The sequence below is a fragment of the Miniopterus natalensis genome, chromosome X (genome assembly GCF_054644295.1).
Source record: "Miniopterus natalensis isolate mMinNat1 chromosome X, mMinNat1.hap1, whole genome shotgun sequence".
In the NCBI taxonomy this organism is placed as follows: domain Eukaryota; kingdom Metazoa; phylum Chordata; class Mammalia; order Chiroptera; family Miniopteridae; genus Miniopterus; species Miniopterus natalensis.
The window spans coordinates 63,455,793-63,475,359 of record NC_142103.1 but is presented as its reverse complement, the minus strand read 5'-3'; the positions used below and the strand labels follow the sequence as shown (position 1 = coordinate 63,475,359).

Here is a 19,567-nt window from a genome sequence, read left to right as displayed (position 1 = left end):
CTAAGATCTGGAAACAGCCCAAGTGCCCATCATTAGATGAGTGGATAAAAACACTGTGGTACATTTACACCATGGAATTCTATGCAGCTGTAAAAAAGAAGGATCTCTTACCCCCTGAGAGAGGGAACTGGAAAGGATTATCCTAAGCAAAATAAGCCAGTCAGAGAAAGTCAAGTATCACATGATCTTACTTATACGTGGAATCTAATGAACAAAATAAACTGATGAACAAAAATAGACGCAGAGACATAGAAGCATGAAACAGTCTGAGGAATCTCAGAGGGAAGGTGCAGGTGGGGGTTAAAGTGGAGAGAGAGAGATTTATCAAAGAACTTATATGCATAATGCATAACCTATAGACACAGACAATAGTGTGGAAAAGGCCTGGGGTGGCGCGAATGTGGGGTGGAGGAGATCAATGGGGGGAAAATAGGGACATTTGTAATACTTTCAACAATAAAGATAAAGTTAAAAAATAAAAATAAAGAAAGAAAGCAGGAGGAAGCATTTTCTACCAATGAACACCGACACTTCTGTTTTCCCCACAGCAGCCACTGACACAAGTTCCTTCCTCCTTGAACCTACTCCTTTAGGTTGATAAAAGCATAATGACATAATGACCTAACCAGCACTCCAGGAATGTCAATTACATTTATCTTCATGAAATCCAAGGGTTATTATTGCCCTTACAAACTCAAATAACTGTAAATAGAAGTTGCCTCTGAACCAAGAATATTTAAAGCCAAAAGTAGAATAGTTGTCTACACTCTTTTGACATAAATATTTTCCCATGAAAACTCTAAATGAAAAGTAATAAAGCACTTTTCTCTCTTTTCCAAACTAACTACTAACAACATTATTTAGATTGCAAATTCCATGAGAGCAGGGATCATGTGTCTGTATTATTTACTGCTGAGAGATCCCAAGATGGCCACAGATTAAATGGAAACTACAGTGACCTTCTCCCAGGTCCAAACTAGAATTACAACTAAAACATAGAAAAATCATCCTGAATAAGCAACTAAAGACTAGCTGGAGAGAACCCTTGTATTCTTTACTGCTATATCTCCTCCCCCAGCAACACAGCCTAGCACATGAATGGATGAACATTAATGATCACAGCAGAAAATTTGTCAACCTCATTGTAAGCACTGAGCACACTTAGGTATAAACACAAAAAGGAAACACAGTGTTTACCCTGAAGACAACACAATCTGGTCTGAGATCCTATTGGATCACACTAACTAAAAAGAATTGAGCTTGGTCAAGCCTTAACAGAAAATCCCTGAGCAAATTGTAGGTAGTCAGACTTAATATTTGACATGTGAGGATAGTACAGAAGAGGCAAAATAAATACCTTCCATGTAATCTACAAGAGAGTTATTAAGATTTGTGCATTAGATGTTTATCACAGGGTAACTACTAGGTCTTCTAAAACCATCTTGGTTTTCTTTTACTGTACTTCACTGCCCTAACATGAGGCATTTAAGGGTTACTTATGACCAGGTTACTGAGATCCATTTGAGAGGTAGGTATATCTGAAAGCTACAGAAAATGAGTTTGTGGGCAATGCTTTGAGGTGAAAGGGATTGAGACAGAACTTTAATACAACAGAAGAAACAATACTTCAGAAGTTTAGCAAGGTGATAGTTACTTGGTATAATCTCTCTCACCCCCAGAATGCTCAAAATAAAATAAAAAAACCCTTGGCCTACTATGGTTATATCGCTAAGCACAACAACGAAATAAAAATGGAAAGCCTCCACCTACCAAACGATCCGCAGAAAACATGAAGTCCCCTCTACTGGCTGTCCTAAAAAAAAAAATAAAAAAAAAATAAAAAATAAAAAATAGTAGTACAAGTTTTAGTCTAGATTAAGAGCTTTAAGGTAAAATATTACTCATTACATATAGCAACACTGATATTACAACCTATTACATACTAAAAGTTTAAAAGTTTACATGTACAGACATTTTTCACTAGGAGCTTTAATGGAATGACTTGGTAAGTATTATTGAGAATACTTATTTGATATCAACATTAGAGTTAGGGATTAGAAAGATTATGCAGTTACCCACTGAGCTTCCCAAATATGTTGTTATTCAACTAGAATGATGAACAAGATGGCAGCAGGCCCACAACTTAAGAAAAAACTTTGTAGTAAGAAAATCAGGTTCTCCCTTTCCTCCCCTTCCATTCATCTTGCCTTATTACCAAGATAAGTAACCCATCTACGTTATCTCTAATCCTTTTTGGAAAGAGAATGGTACAAACAAATAAGCCCTATACTTTTGCCACTGCTTTCAAGAATGCATAACTTAATTTCTAAGATCTCTTTCCCAAATTATTGACTGGTAATTTGTTCCTTTTGCCTACTTTTCAATCAAATATTTTGTTCCGTAGATCTTTCTGCCATTTTCCTGTACATTTCTTTCTGGTCAATCCTTTCATATCTTGAGGTATCCAAGTAATAATAATCCAGGATTGCACCTTCCCACAAGTGTTAACTGGTCAAAAAAAGGAATGTTAAAAGGCTGACTTTTTTTTCAGCACATAAAAATCAAGTATTGTTCCTCCTCCTTCTCCCATACAAGTTAAATGATTTGACTGAACAGACTGAGTTACAGTTTATGTACTTAAAAATCCCCATCTGCGTATACATAGCATACCTAAAACATTCCCCAACACAGCATCAAAATGGCATATGCAAACATATATTATCTCAGTATACCATTAACCATGACTTTTTTTTTCAAATTGCATTTACTTTCTCTGAAAGGAAAAAGCAATGAAATATTCCTAGTACAATTCCTAAGTTTCTTAGAGTAACCAGAGTTCTATCATATTATGATAATAATGAAACAGCAAATCATAATAGACTAGATATATTAGAATATAGCTTTTAGTTAAAATGATTAAATTAGTCCTTCTCAAGAGACATAGTCGCACTGGAATGCAGTCATGTTTTGGGTCCTGCAGGCCTATAAAGCAAGTTTCAGAAAGTATTCTCTACTTAAGATAACAGAAGAATGTAGCCTGGTAAGCATGAAATATATAGCTTTGTTCTTTGCTTTCTGCTCTTAAGACAATGTAACTGACACACAATCAATCACATGATGTTTTACAGAACTCTCTGTTCAAGACCACCTGGTCATAGTTAAGTAGACCAGGACAAGATGCTGCCAGGAGCTGAATAAATCAGACTGCTGAAGCTTGCATAAGAATTGACCAATCAACAGAGCCCATGACCCTGAACCCCTTACTCCTGACTTTTGCCCTTAAAATCCCTTAAAGTCATTGGGGAGTTACGGCTTTAATATAGCTTCCCATTCTCCTTGCTTAGCGTTCTGCAAAAAAAGTGACTGTGCTTTCTCTACTGCAAAACTGGGTGTTTGGCTCTGCTGCGTGCCAAGAGGGATGAACTCTTGTCCTGTTCAGTTACATTAATTCTCTAAAATATGAACCATAATTGAGCAATAGCAAGAATATAGGTCTATATTCTTTATATATAAATATTCCTTAAATTCAGAAAACCCTATTCACACACACCTACTACATACACAGAGAGCCCACTTAAAACAAGCTCTATATTATGTACTGTGGTTTTCAAATGAAACCATACTATTACACTAGCACCTTTCATTTCTGTAACTAATGTTCACAACATGCTTGCCAAGAGAGAAAAAATTAGTGAACTATAAAAGAAATACTGAAGCCTACTGCCCTGTTTGCTAGACCTGTACAAAGTTGTTTGTGTCTACGCAGCCAGAACACAGTTTTTCAATAGGGAAGAAAAGTCTGATTGGTCTTAAAGAAATATCCAGTAACATATCTTGGGAACACATCTGCAATATTTGGTTTTAATTTTTGAACAGTTACACATAAATGTATTACACAGAGTTGACCAAATCTGTTACTTTATTTTGGAATTAGACATTTTAGCATCTTTCACATTCTCCCCCAAAATATCATCTTCGGCTGATAACTTTCACATAATAATTACCTTCTCTACATTCCTAAAAAGGTACACATTATGAACTAATATGAACTGCCATCTCTTTATAGCTATTTGACTTCCAATTAAAGCATTCATTGCTCCAAATCATCTACTACAAGCAGTAATTACTAACATATCTCCTGCTATTTTAGACAGATTTCAGACTCATACTATTTAATTTAAATCAATTTTGAAATTAAAGTACAGCCAGAATACAGTAAGTTGGTTGAATTTTTTTTAAAAATGCACAGTGGTTTTCAATATCCACATCTAAATCCTTAACGCTATTTAACACTAGTTTCATAAAGCAGATATTTACTTGTTAGATCAATCAAGTTACACATTTTCTCCAAGTCCCTAATTTAGGCCCAACATTGGACTAAAGTATTTGTTAATAAAGGTGTTTTACTGTAAACTAGACCTCAGGTTTTATTAATCCCATGCAATTTATTTCACATCATATCTTTATTCACTTTTGTCTTAAAACCATTTTTAAAAAATATCTCATATTAAAAACAAAGCTTTGAGAGATATTTTAACCACCCTCTATCTAATAACAGTCCCAAATTAAAATCTAACGTAAAATTACAAAGCAACAAACACGCCAACACACATCTCTGGAATATTCTAAAATATATATATACATGTGACCAAATGTCAAATATTTAAAAAGTGATATACAGACACTCGTAATTCAGAGCATGAAAATCTAATTAATGTTAAGCTGAGCATCTTTTAAATTGTACAAACTCCAAACGGGATTAACGATGCAGACTTAACCGTCTCTGAGAACATAACTTTTCTTGACATTCCACCCAAATATGTCACACATCTGTAGCAACAAAATGAAAGCCAAAGGCAGCCATTAAAAAAAAAATGACCTTCACACTGAAACAACAAAAGAATGAGAATCATACTGGAAGTTAAATCATTTTAATGCGGACTTGATCAAACTAAGTTTGTACGGGTCCAGCAAACAGGGTAGTAGGCTTCAGCATTTTCTGTTGTTCACTGACTTTTCCCTACCTAAGACTGTCTATAAAGCATTTCAAAATTCTCAGAGAGGCTTCAGCAATATTTAGAAACATGTATATCGCAATCCAAACCCCAACCAAGATGAAAAACCTTGAATTTCACTGACCTTTCTTTCAAATGGTTAATAGGTATTTACTTATCATCCATAAGATATAGAAATATAAGAGAGGAATGTTTTTATAATATTAACAATTTAAGATTTTAGATAGATTCTTTCCCCTTTTTCTTTCTAGGCCTCACTGCTGCTGCTGCTAGAGGGATCCCCTCTAGTGGTAAAAGACACTGTTGACCTTAAACAAATAGATAATTCTCCAGCAAAATGGGTTTATTTGGGAACAAGAAAGAATTGCAATTTAGGACATGTGATCCAAGGGTGAACCATGGCAAGCCCAGAGAAGAAAGGAGAGGAACTTTTTTTATAGAGAAAAATGAGGGAGGGGATGGAGTTCAGAGGGGCGTTGTAAATAAAGAGTCCATTGGAGGAAACTGGGAGTTCAAAGTGTAGTGACTTTTTACTGGCTGAGTCTTTCATTCGCTAAGTGGGTGCCTGGGAGAAGATCCTCCTTCTTTGTAATGGTGTAGTAGAGTAGAAAAACATCTTCCTATTGGAGATGGGAAGTACATCTTTGCAAGTTTGAGGTAATTGACACTGAGTGGTAGGGCATAAGTGCTCCATTTACAAGCCTTCCCAACTGAAATTTAAGACATTTCTGTTCATTAATCTTCACAACATCCTCCCCTGGGACAATTACAACTTGAATTTCTACAGCAGAAATGCCCACTTGATCACTCTCTGCTACTTCTCTCTATTCAGAATGAACTTGACAATTCTTCCTTTTTTCCTACAAAAAATATTTTTATAACTCTTGCTCTATTTATATATACATATATATGCCAAGTGTACAAAGATTTAACTATAAAGCTTTTCTAAAGAGGTCCAAAAGTTACAGCAGGTAACTAATATTATACATATATTACTCCCTTCTTTCCCACAGGTCACCATTTATTAAAAGCCTCCTTGGTGCCAAGTAATAAGCACTTTTGGTGCATTACCTCATCCAATCCTCACAAAACCTTAAGAGGTAGATTCTGCTATTATCACCATTAAAGTGATAAAAATATGGAAGCTTACATAGGTAGAGTATTTCAAAGTTCTTCCCAGCCTGAAGCTGTCTGACTTGAAGTCCTTGAGTAAAGCAATTATTTATATTTGCTCTAATAAGGGAATGTTTACTAAAATGTAACCAATTTTTAGATGTAATTTAATGATATTTCTCTCACTGTGAATCATACTGGCATATACATACAATGCAAATAATAAAATAAAGAGTCTAGAAGCAAATAAAACATGAAATGTTCCTTCTGAAGAGGGAGCACCTAACACTATAATATGGCTTGTAAATAGTATATACTAAGGTTAATGCATACAGGAATACAGCCTTTCCAAAGATGATTACATGAAAGCTTCTGTTCCATTATTTAAAACAATTTAATTTAAATAAAATCCCAGCAGCACTGAATTAGGTGACATTTCAAAAATGAGGATTATGACTCAAGGAGTGTTTTCGGCATTTGGTGTGGGAGGAATTAGGGTTGGGCCTAGGGTTGCCAGATTTAGCAAAGAAAAATTCAGGAAACCTAGTTAAATTTATATTTCAGAAATATGTCCCATTCAAAGTTTAGGATATACTTATATGAAAAAAGAATTCACTGTTTATCTGAATTCACATTTAATTGAGTATCCTGTATTTTACCTGGCATCCAAAGTAAAGGAGGAAGAAGTAAACAGACTCAAATTCAGCTCTAATATGTTTTATTTGTTACTTGGTATTTTTTTGCATATTTTTAAAAACATTTATTTATAAACACATACAAATGTAGGCAGAACAGAATAATGATTTCCCTTTTCAACTCTCCTCCAAAATGATGAACTAATGGCCAATCTTGTTTCATAAATTTCCCTACTCAATCTCACTCCATTTCCAGTTTACTTTTTAAGTCAAGTTTATTTAAGTATAATTTGCAAACAATAAAACCCATTACTTTAGGCAAGGCTTACAGTTGTGTAATCTACACTACTATCAAGATATAGAATTTTCAAGGGTGGAGAAGATGGCAGTAGATTAAGTGGAAGCTACACTGACATTCTCCCAGCATGAAACTAGAACTATAACTAAAATATAAAAAAATTATTCTTAAGAACCAACTGAAGTCTAGCTGGAGAGAACTCTTATAGCCAAGGATGTAAAGAGGAGACCACATCGAGAGTGGCAGGAATTATGGAGGCATGAAGGAGCTGGCTGGGCTCCCGCAGGCAACAACTGAAGTTTTGGAGGGATATCTCAACTGCGGGGGTTCCTACTGAGAAGTCTGGAGTCTAAACCCCAAACAGCGATCCCCAGCCCATAGCACCAAAACTGGTAAAGGTGCCCACATGACATCTGGTTGTGAAAAGCACCAAGGGTTCTGTCAGGCAGGGACAGATGACTAGATACACAGACATTCCCTTAAAGAGCCAATGCACTGAATTTAATTTGCAGCAACTCATCTTGGGCTCTGGCAGGGGGAGGGCAGAGTGAACTATTGTTGTTTGAGGAGAATCTGGGGTAGGTGGCTTGGTGAGGAGAGCTGAGAGGATAACCATCAGGGTCCCTGTGCTGAGTCATTGCTCCATACTGCAGAAAGCATCTTTTTCAGGCTGCATCCCATCAATGCAGCTTTTGCTGGGGGGAAGAAATATCCCCACCCACTGGAAACCTTCTCTTCCCACCCTATGAAGTTTATACCCAGCTGAGCTCTACAGTCTGAGGCTCATTAAGTGACTGAGACTAACAATCAGGCTGCAGGCAGAGGCAGATCTCTGGATGCTTTGAGTCTTTGCCTGACCTGCCTCTGGGCCGAAAGAACGGAAAAGCAGACCTTCTTGCAGAGCTGGGTCCTTCCCAAATGCATTCAGCCCCAGCAGAGCGATCCACTGTGGATAGTTGATACCTCTAAACAGGGTACTCAAGGCCAGTCACAAACAGTCTGATATTTGTTTGCTCCAGAGACACTCTGAATAGGTCCTAAACCAATAAACCCAGTGGTCAGCATCAGAATACAACAGAACAAGATCCAATAAGCACCACAAGCAGTATATACATAGCGAGATACTGAGAGATTCCAAAACCTGCAGAGGAGAATTTTGCTTCATGTGATAAGCAACTGCACAGCAGCCTGCATGCTGTGTTGGGGGTTGAGCCTCACTGTCAGCCAGCCTGAGGGTCGAGCCCACACACGAATGAGGTAAGAGCAATCAAGACTCAATTACAACAGGAGGGCTGACACAATGAGCACAAAAGACATTATTCGATCACCCAGGTCTGGTGATCAGCGAGACTCTGCCATTGGGTCCCACAGGTCAACCACTACATAAGGTCACATACCAGGACTGGGCATCATAGCAGATCCACCTAATACATAGAAACAAACCCAAACAGGCAGCCAAAGTGGGGAGACAAAGAAACAGACTCTGAATGAAAGAACAAGAGAATTCTCCAGAAGAGCTAAATGAAATGGAGATAAGCAATTTACCAGATATAGAGTTCAGAGTATGGATTATAAGGATGTTCAACAGCATGAAAAAAAGATAAAGAAACTATGAAAAATGACCAGTGGGATATGAATGACATAGGAGAAATAAAGACTATCCTGGAAGAAATAAACAGAAGATTAGAGGAAGCTGTGTATCAGATCAGAGAATTAGAAGTCAGGGTAGAAAAAAACATTCAGAGAACCAAAAAGAAAAATCAATTAAAAAACAGGAGGACAGTTTAAGGGAGCTGTGGGACAACATGAAATGTAATAATATCCATATCATATTTCTTCACAAGAAGGTGAATAAAGTGAGCAAGGGATACAGATTATTTCTGTTTGAAGAAATAATGGCAGAAAGCTTCCTTAGCCTGGTCAAGAAAAAAGTTCCACAAGTTCAGGAACCACAACGAGTCGCAAGCAAGAAGAACCCAAAGCGGCCCAAGTAAACACACATCATAATCAAAATGCCAAAAATTAAAAACAAAGAGAGAATCTTAAAGGCAGCAAGAGAAAAGAAATTTGTTACCTACAAAGGCGCCCCCATGAGGCTGTCACCTGATCTCTCATCAGAAACTCTACAAGCCAAAAAGGAATGACATGAAGTATTCAAGGTAATGAAAAGCAAGGATCTGAAACCAAGACAAGGCTAGAGAGCTTCCCAGACAAAAAAGGATTAAAAGAGTTTATAGCCACCAAACCAGCAGTGGAAAAAATGATAAAGAGATTGGATAAGAAGAAAGAAAGAGAAAGAAACATAGGCAAAAAGAATAAAAATGGCAATAAACAAGAACATCAAAAATAACCTTAAATGTAAATGGATTAAATGCTCCATCAAAAGGCATAAGGTAACTGAATGGAGAAGAAAACATGACCTATATAAATGCTGTCTATAAAAGACCCACCTCAAAACAAAAGACTCACACAGCATGAGTGAAGGGATGGAAAAAAATTATCCATGAAAATAGAAATGAAAAAAAGCAGGGGTAGTAATACTCATATCTGACAAAAAAGACTTCAAAATGAAGACCATAACAAGAGAGAATGAAGAAGATAACAGGAGACAATGAAGGTCACTACATATTACTAAAGTGATCGATCCTACAAGAGGATATAACCCTGATAAACATATATGCACCCAATATAGAACCACCTAAATATATTTTTTAAAAACTTCTGGAGGACTTTAAGAACGAAATCAACAGGAACACAGTCATAGTAGAGGACTTTAACACCCCACTGATGTTACTGGATAGATCTTACAGAAAAAAATAAACAAGGAAACAGTGACCCTAAATGACACACTAGACCAGAAAGAGTTAATTGACAATGACAGAACATTTCACCTCAAAGCTACAAAATATACTTTCTTCTCAAGTGCACATGGGATACTCTCAAAGACAGACAACATGTTAGGATACAAAACAATTCTCTACAAGTTCAAGAAAATTGAAATCACACCTTTTGGGTGACACAGAATGAAACCAGAAATTAACTACAATAAAAACACTCGCCCAGCCGGATGTGGCTCAGTGACTGAGCATCGACCTGGGATCCAGGCGATCAGGGTTTGATTCCCGGTCAGGGCACATGCCTGGGTTGCGGGCTTGATCCCCTGTCGGGGGTGTGAGGGAGACAGCCAATCAGTGACTCTCTCATCACTGATGTTTCTCTTTCTCTCCCTCTCCTTTCCTCTCACTGAAATCAGTAAAGATATATTTTTTAAAAAACAAAAAACAAAACACTCAAAAATATTCAAAAACATGAAGCTAAATAGCATGTTATTAAACAATAAATGGGTTACTAGTGAAATTAAGGAAGAAATTAAAAGACTTCCTGGAAACGAATGAAAATGAACACACAACAACCCAAAATATATGGGACACAGTAAAAGCAGTCTTGAGAGGGAAGTTCCTAGCACTACAGGCCTACTTCAGGAAACAAGGAAAATCTCTAATAATCTATCTAACCCTACAACTAAAAGGATTAAAAAGAGACCAACAAGAAAAGCTTAGAATAAGTTAAAGAAAGGAAATAATAAAGATCAGAGTGGAAATAAATGACATAGATACTAAAAAATATATAAAAGATCAATGAAACCAAGAGGTGGTTCTTTGAAAAGATAAACAAGATTGACGAACTGCTAGCCAGACTCATCAGGAAACAAAAGAGAGGAAACAAATAAAATCAAAAGCAAAAGAGGTGAAGTAACAACTGACACCACAGAAATACAAAGGATTGTAAGAAAATATTACAAACAACTACGTGGCAACAAATTGGACAACCTGGGCAAAATGGACAAATTTCTAGAAACATACAATCTTCTAAAACTGACTTAGGAAGAATCAGAAACTCGGAACAGACCTATAACAACTAATGAAATTGAAGCAGTAATAAAAAAAAACCTCTAAGCAAACAAAAGTTGAGAAATGGACAGCATCTCAGGGGAGTTTCACCAAATATTCAAAGAACTAACACCCATTCTCCGGAAGCTATTACAAAAATTTGAAGAGGAAAGAGGACTTCCAAGCTCTTTTTATGAGGCCAGCATTATCCTAATTCCAAAACCAGATAAAGAAACTACAAAAAGAGAATTACAGGCCAATATCCCTGATGAACATAGATGTTGAAATGCTCAACAAAATATTACCAAATCGGATCCAGCAACATATTAAAAAGATTATTCACCATTACCATGTGGGAATTATCCCAGGGATGAAATAAATCTATAATACTGGCAAATCAATAACTGTGATACACCACATAAACAAAATGAAAAGTAAAAATCATATGATCATATCAATAGATGCAGAAAAAGTATTCAAAAAATCCAGCACCCATTTTTTATGTTTTTATAAATTGATTTCAGAGGGAGGAAGGGAGAGGGACAGAGAGATAGAAACATCAATGATGAGAATCAATGATCAGCAGCCTCTTGCACATCCCCTAATGGGGATCTAGCCCACAACCCGGGCATGTGCCCTGACCAGGGATCGAATCATGACCTCTTGGTTCACGGGCTGATGTTCAACCACTAAGCCACACCAGCCAAGCTAGCACCCATTTTTTATAAAAACTCTCAAAAATGTGGGAATAGAGAGATCATACCTCAACATAATAAAGGCTATGTATGACAAATCTATAGCTAACATTATCCTTAATGGGCAAAAACTAAAAGCACTACCCCTAAGAATAGGAACAAGACAGTGATGTCCCCTTTCACACACTTATTCAACATTGTACTGGAAGTCTTAGCTACAGCAATCAAACAAGAAAAAATAAAAGGCATCCAAATTGGAAAAAGAGGTGAAACTGTCAATATTCGCAGATGACATGATATTGTACAAAGAAAAACCTATAGATTCCATCAAAAAACTACTAGATTTAACACCTGAATTCAGCAAAGTAGCAGGATACAAAATTAACATCCAGAAATCAATGCCATTTTTATACACCAATAATGAACTCTCAGAAAGGGAAACTAAAAACGAATCTTATTTACCATTGCAACACACACAAAACTTTAAAAAAGATACCTTGGAATAAACTTAATTAAGGAGGTAAAAGACCTGTATTCAAAAAACTACAGGACATAGAAAAAAAAATAGGGGAAGATACAAACAAAGGGAAGATTATACCATGTTCATGGACTGGAAGAATTAACATCATCAAAATTTCCATATTACACAAAGCAAAATACACATTCAAAGAAATTCTTATAAAAATACCAATGGCATATTTCATAGATCTAAAAAACTCCAAAAATTTAGATGGAACCAAAAAAGATCCCGAATAGCCATGGCAACCTTGAGAAAGAAGAACAAAGTAGGAGGGATCACAATACTGCATATCAAACTAGACTACAAATCCACTAAAATCAAAACAGCTTGGTACAGACATATAGATAAGTGGAACAGAACAAGAGAAACCAGAAATTAACCCAAACCATAATGCTCAAATAATACTTGATAAAGGAGGCAAGAGCATACAGTGGAAGAGACAGTCACTTTCAATAAATGGTGTTAGGAAAAGTGGACAGGTACATGCAAAAAATGAAACTAGACCACCAACTTACACCATACACACGAATAAACACAAAATGGATAAAAGACTTAAATGTAAGTTGTGAAACCATAAAAATCCTAGAAGAAAACATAGGCAGCAAAATCTCAGACAACTCTTGGAGCAATATGTTTGCCAATACATCTCCTAGAGCAATAGAAACTAAGGAGACAAAGGAGAAAGTAAACAAATGGGATTACATCAAACTAACAATCTTCTGCACAGCAAAATAAACCATCAACAAAAATGAAAAGGGAGCCCACTGTATGGGAGAACATATTTGTCAATGATACATCTGATAAGGGGTTAATTTCTAAAATATATAAAGAACTCATAAAACTCAACACCAAACAAAAAACCCAATCAAACAGTGGGCAGAGGGCCTGAACAGACATCTCTCCCAAGAAGCCAAGAAGACATACAAACAGCCAATAGATATATGAAAAGATGCTCAACCTCACTGGCAACTAGGGAAAGGCAAATCAAAACTACAATGAGATACCACCTCACAACTGTTAGAGTGGCTGTTATCAAAAAGACAAGTAATAACAAGTGTTGGAGAGGTTGTGAAGAAAAGGAAACCCTCATTCACTGCTGGTGGGAATGCAGACTGGTACAACCACTATGAAAGCAACCTGGTAATTCCTCAAAAATTTAAATTAGAGCTACCATACAACCCAGCACTCCCTTACTGGGTATATACTTGAAAAACTCAAAAACATGTATTCACAAAGATATATGCACCCCTATGTTCTTTGCAGCATTATTCACGGTGACTAAGATGTGGAGACAACCAAAGTGTCCTGTGATAGAGGACTGGATAAAGATGTGGTTCATGTGCACAATGGACTACTACTGAGCCATAAGAAAGAATGAAATACAGCCATTTTCAACAACATGGATGGACCTTGAGAATACTATGCTAAGTGAAGTCAGTCAGAAAAAGCTAAGAACCATATGATTTCACTCATATGTGGGATACAAAACTGAAACTCATATACACAAACAGCAGTGTGGTGGCTGCCAGAGGGAAGAGGGTCAGGGTGAAGGGGGACTTAATATATGGTGATGGGAGAAGATATGACATCAGGTGGTGGGCACACACAGCAATATACAGATCTTGTAACATAGAAAGCCACACCTGAAACCTATATGTTCATATTAACCAGTTACCCCAATAAATTTAATAAAAAAATAGTGTCATTAATTATTTCCTTGTACCTCAAAGCAAAGTTCAATATACATATTCAAAATCAGGTAAAAAAATAAAGAGAAACTATCATTTTCCCTTAGAATCCAGGATTCAGTCATTCAGAAGTTTATTTTTTATAATGTTTGCAACATTAATGCCCCTATGTGCCAGGTACTGTGAGAGGCCAGACCTTCTTTCTGCCTCTTTGGGGTCCAGACTTGCTCCCAAAACATTATTAAAATATGCCCAATAAATATTATAACAGAAGTATGTATAGTTAGAATAGTGACTTCCTCCCTCCTATCTTAGAAACAGTAAGAAAATCCACATGAAATACCCAAGGAAACCAAAAACTTGTCCATGTTTTAAACAATTTGCAGGTGACAGGTGTTTTTTCTGTGGTGGATATTCTGGTTTTGTACAAGTTGAAGGGAAAAGTTCTGAGATTTCTCCATTCTCAAGGAGATGCCAGGCTCTCTAGGCTAGTTTGTTTCGTGTGTGGAATCCCTGGCTCAGCCTATTTCCCAAATCTGAAGTGAAGCCAGGCATACCACTATACACAGGGCAGTGGCCCAGCCTGAATGCCACATAATCACCCCTGTTTGTAAAGCTATAGATGCTCAGGTTCCATCCAAGACTACTCTTAAGAATGGGAAGTAAAAACTGAGAGGAAAAAAAGGACTCCCCAGGCAATTCAGATGCACAGCTTTGGTTAAAAATATTACATTACCTAGTCAGATGACTCAGATCACATTAGACTGTACTCACATTAGGGCTGCACAGGATGTTCATCCATCCTAAGGTTAATTTTCTCTGCTCTAGGGGACTGAAAAAAAGTCACAAGACTGAATGCACTCTTTCTTTAGTGCTAGTTCATGGACTAAAATTGCTAAGATTGTTCAACTTTCATACAAGCTTCAAACTGAGGCCATGGCAAACTCTCTTTGAGAACAAGTATACAGGAAATATTCAAATATTTGACAGCTCATGAAACAGCTTTACTTTAATGTTTCAGGAGACAAAACAAAACAACAACAACAAAAAAAACGGGAAGATGATCTTTTAAATACACTGCGTTGCCTTAAATAAGAGGTCATGAACAATAAGGGATAAGTGCACTACACTCAGATTTTATTGTGTTTAGGACATAAAGGTGGCAGCAGGAGAAGTATATGTGGTTTATTCCATTGCAACAATAGAAACTGGAAATGAAGGAGTCATTTCTCTTGTGTGACCCATGTATGACTGAGTAAATTATCTGACCATTGATGTTTTTAGATTACTCCATTCTCAGTGAGAGTAAACCATTTCCTTGAAATTCCACAATAGAACCAATATACTATGTTTCAAATATTGCACATTTAAAAAAAAACAAAAATTTTTTAAATCAGTCCAATTTTCTCAATCTTGCCTGCTTTATATAGTTACAGAAACATGCAGTCCTGCTGACTCAACCCCCATTTCCCCATGGCAAACTCAATTCAGAAAGCAATCCCTTCACTAGACAGACACTAAAGATCAAAAACAATAAAAGAAATAACTAGTCCTCCAATGTCTTCTATTATCAGACAGCCCCATATACATGCACATATATGATGTCACACCAAAATAGAGAAGAGTATAAAGCCCTGAGGAAGACAGGATATGATTAAGTGATGGCACCTTCCATAACTAGCCCTACATAAATATAGTTCCTCTTACCATAGGCACCCTTTACAAGCCCCTAAAGGGGATGGAACAGGTCTTTTTTGTGGGGGTGGATGCCAATTTTTAAAGATAAAAGCAAAAGAAGCCTCTGTTAACAGATTTGATTAACAAATACAAAACTAAAACACTGTTTCCAGCCTAAATAACTAAGCATCAGTTACCAAAAACCAGTGAGTCTTTCCATACTATATCATAGCATGATAAAAACTATCTAGAATCTCTCAGTGTTTTTAAAATAACAATGTAAGTTGTATGTACGATTTAAATTATTTTATTATCTTCTGGACACTCAAGAAACCAGCACTTATGGATGCAATCAGAACCATGCACAAATCCGAACATGAAGGCTTGAAATGCCTTCAATGCGCACAGTTCTTCATTGTTTATAACAAATATTCTGACAGTAAAGTATCTTGTTTTGGCCTCCCAGGAGCTTCGTGAGATACTGCCAACATCCTCATTTTACAAATGATAAAGTTGAACCACAAAGATGCTAAACATCTTGCCTAAGATCACTGTGGATCCCCATGTCTCCTTCCACACTCAGAAAAAAAAAAATGATTTCACTTATACCCAGGTTGACCATACCACCCAGGCTTTTCTAAGTAATGCAATAAAATCAGGTATTGATATTGTCATATATGAATGCTGAATGTCATACCCTCTCCAAGTTCTACAGCATGGGTTTACTCTTACATTGTCATGTAAAATATAATGAAATCTAAGGAACCCTTTCCCCATAAAAAAAGCATATATGCAAATGTTCATAGCAGCGTTATTCATAATAACCAGCGAGTAGAAACCACCCAAATGTTCATCACTTGATGAATGGATAAAAAATGTGGTATATCCATACCATGGAATATCATTCAGCCAAAAAAGGAATGGGGTACTGATACAACATGAATAAACCTTGAAAACAGTATGCTAAACAACAACAACAAAAAAGAACTAGTCACAAAACACCACATATTGTATGATTCCACTTGTATGAAATGTCCAGAACAGGCAAATCAATAGAGACAGAAAGTACTCTAAGGTTTTGGATGGGCTGAGGGGAAATGGGGACTGGCTGCTAATGAGTATGGGGTTTCTTGCTGGAGTGATAACAATGTTCTAAAATTGATTGTGTGATGATTGAACAGCCATGATTATACTAAAAAGCCACTGAATTGTACACTTTAAACAGCATATTATATGGTATGTGAATTATATATCAATAAAGATGTTATTTAAAAAACAACTATTAAAAATGCACATTAAAAATAACATTTTCCAGATAATTTCTGAAGGTTTGCTAAAGCACCTAAGCCCATCTGCAGGTACAGAGGGAGTCAAGACTCAAGGTCAGCAACTCTTGCTCTATCAGAAACAAGAACCATCATCCTATTTCTTTGTTTTATAGTTAATTTTATTTCAGCTTCCCTCACAACTACCAAGCCTATGCTTGCTACATTTTAAGATCACTACTTCAGCCCTAGCCAGTTTGGCTCAGTGGTTAGTGTCGGCCTGTGGACTTAAGGGTCCTGGGTTCCATTCCGGCCAAGGGCACATACCTCAGTTGCAGGCTTGATCCCTGGCCCGGTTGAGGCATGTGCAGGAGGCAAACAATCAATGTATCTCTCACATCGATGTTTCTCTCCTCCTCTCCCCTTCTCTTTCTCTCTCCCCCTTCCACTCTCTCTGAAAAGCAATGGAAAAAATATCCTCAGGCAAAGATTAAAAAAAAAAAAAAAAAAAGATTACTACTTCACCTATTAGATGACATGACCACAGTGGTTTACAGTATGGATTCATTAAAAAGCAGTTAAATAGTGTAGTTTCATAACTACAATTTTTAAGAGCTTTAGAAAGAACTTTTATTAATTGAGTATCTATTATTTGCAAGGCACGATTGGAATGATTGGAATGATAGGAATTCAAATATGTAAAAGATACATTTTTTTGTCCTCAAGGAGCTTAAAATCTAATAAGTGAGATAAGATCAGTACACAAATAACAATATACAAAACAGAAGGTGAATCATGCACTAAAAAGGCCAGGGAAGATCAGCAGAGGAAGAATGATTAAAGAAAAGCTTTTTGGCAGAGGGGGACATTTAATGCTGGGTTGACCTTAAGAATAAGTAGGATTTGAACATACAGAGGAGTAAAAAGAATTTCAGATGAGAGCAGAAGCAGGATTTTATATGGTAGGCTCTGGGAAGCTAAAGAGAGATGCTAAGTAGGGCAGTTACCTAATCAAAGCGGTATATTAATAGGATTGATTGTTCATTAATGTGTGGGTGAATGTGGAAGAGAGAAAAATTGGATCAGGGAAACAAATTAGGCTTATTACAATAGTATGGAAAAAAGTTATTAGTATGATTTAGGGAGTGGCATCCTGAGTCAGTAGTCATTTTAAAAGATCAAAGCATCCACCAAAAAATTAGATTGAAGGAATTCATTTAAAGTGCTGCCAATATAGAAGCCAGCTACAGTTCCATCATGATACATATATCCCTTGAGAAATCCCATCTACAGCATAAATTTTGAGATCCTAAAATAGTATTTACATGAAGTTTTTGCTACCTTAGCTTGTGGGATTAGGAAGAGCGTCAAAGGCTCCTTTAGGCTCCCTTTCCTCCATTAACTATACAGGAAACAGTTGATGCTCTAGAAGTTTACAATAAAACAATCCTGAGTTGGATGACAGGCTTGCACGTGACCAAGTAAACCTCAACTCCAAGACTAAAAGACCTTAGACAAATGATAACAGCAATAGCAAACACCAAAGGGACAGATGGCCTGTTGAGCACAACAGAATTTCCTTGAAATTGCTTTACTTCTATTTGTGAGCCTGAGGTGATTGCAGGCGGAGTATAACCTTGGGTAGTATTATAGATTTACCACGTAGATAGATACCAGACGAGCAGTATAGGCGCGTTTACCAGCTTGGAATGTCTTAGGATTCTCCATTGCTCAGAAAAGACAAAGAGGAAGCCGGAGGCTACCTACAAGGTTTCATTCCGCTGGAACACAAAGCGAGGTTAAAAGAGGAAGAAGAGGGTGGGAGGTATGAGTCACGAGATACTTCCTTTCAAAGAAAAAACCCTCCCAGATCTCCACAAACCAGTTTCCGCAGGCCAAGAAAATTACCCCTTAGCCCTTTTACTTCTAATTCCCACCCACCTCCAGAGAGACCCTCCAACTCCCATTCCCCTTCAGCTCTTGGCTCACTTGTCCCGGATGATGGTCTGCAGCTCCCGGATCTGCTCATTCATGGGTAGCAGCTTAAGCTGAGCCCCAATCTGCCAGGAGAGTTGGAAGTCCCTTGGGAGGGAGTCGCCTGACGACGCGTCGTAGTCGCCACTGCCATGGCTGCTCTCAGAGTTGAGGCTGGCGGCACCGCAGGCCTGAGGGCTCCCTTCCCCCGAAACGCTAGAATGGGCACGACTGGTGAGGGGAGTCGGCTTGGCCTTGGAGACGCTGTTTCCCCCGACATTATCCGGGATCAGGTCGCCAGGTCGCGGCGGCTCGGGGCTTGGGGTAAAGGCAGAGTTTACTTGTTGGTTGCGACAGGGCATGGAGTCCGGACACCGTAACTCCGTGGCCATACACCGACCCCGGGCTGTCCCCGCACCTACCAACCCCTAAGATAAAAGAGAGCTGGAAGAAAGGGTTGGATGCTCACGTGCTCTCCTGATCGCCCCAGCTTCCTCGGAACCTCTAGATTCTGCTGCCCTCTCACCCCCTAAGCTTCCTTTGGTTCCCTTTGGCCACGCCCCTTCCCAGCCCACCCCACCAGATGTACAGACTGACTAGACACTCTATTGGCTTCTCTCCCTGCCACTCTGCAGAGCACTGTTTGTTAACCCTTTGAGTCACTCCAGCGGTATGAGTTCCCACACCTAGGGAGGCAGATCCTTTGAGGCTAGGGACGCTTAGTTGCAGGATCTTCTGGAAGCCCCTAGGTATTCTGTATGCAGAACTTTGGGTGAGTGGTAGAGCCGCGAAAAACT

At 37.7% G+C, this 19,567-nt stretch overlaps 1 protein-coding gene across 1 annotated transcript in view; it reads right to left on the bottom strand.

Annotated features, from left to right (window-relative positions):
- Positions 1 to 19,260, bottom strand: part of UPRT (uracil phosphoribosyltransferase homolog) — a 45,130-nt gene extending 25,870 nt beyond the window's left edge. Inside the window, exons 1-2 of the mRNA XM_016203898.2 lie at positions 18,786 to 19,260; positions 1,771 to 1,813 (exon numbers count right to left, since the gene is read on the bottom strand). Coding sequence (XP_016059384.2) covers positions 1,771 to 1,813; positions 18,786 to 19,162 — 420 coding nt within the window. The 5' untranslated portion in view covers positions 19,163 to 19,260. The remainder of the gene's footprint in view (positions 1 to 1,770; positions 1,814 to 18,785) is intronic.
- Positions 19,261 to 19,567: the final 307 nt, after the last annotated feature.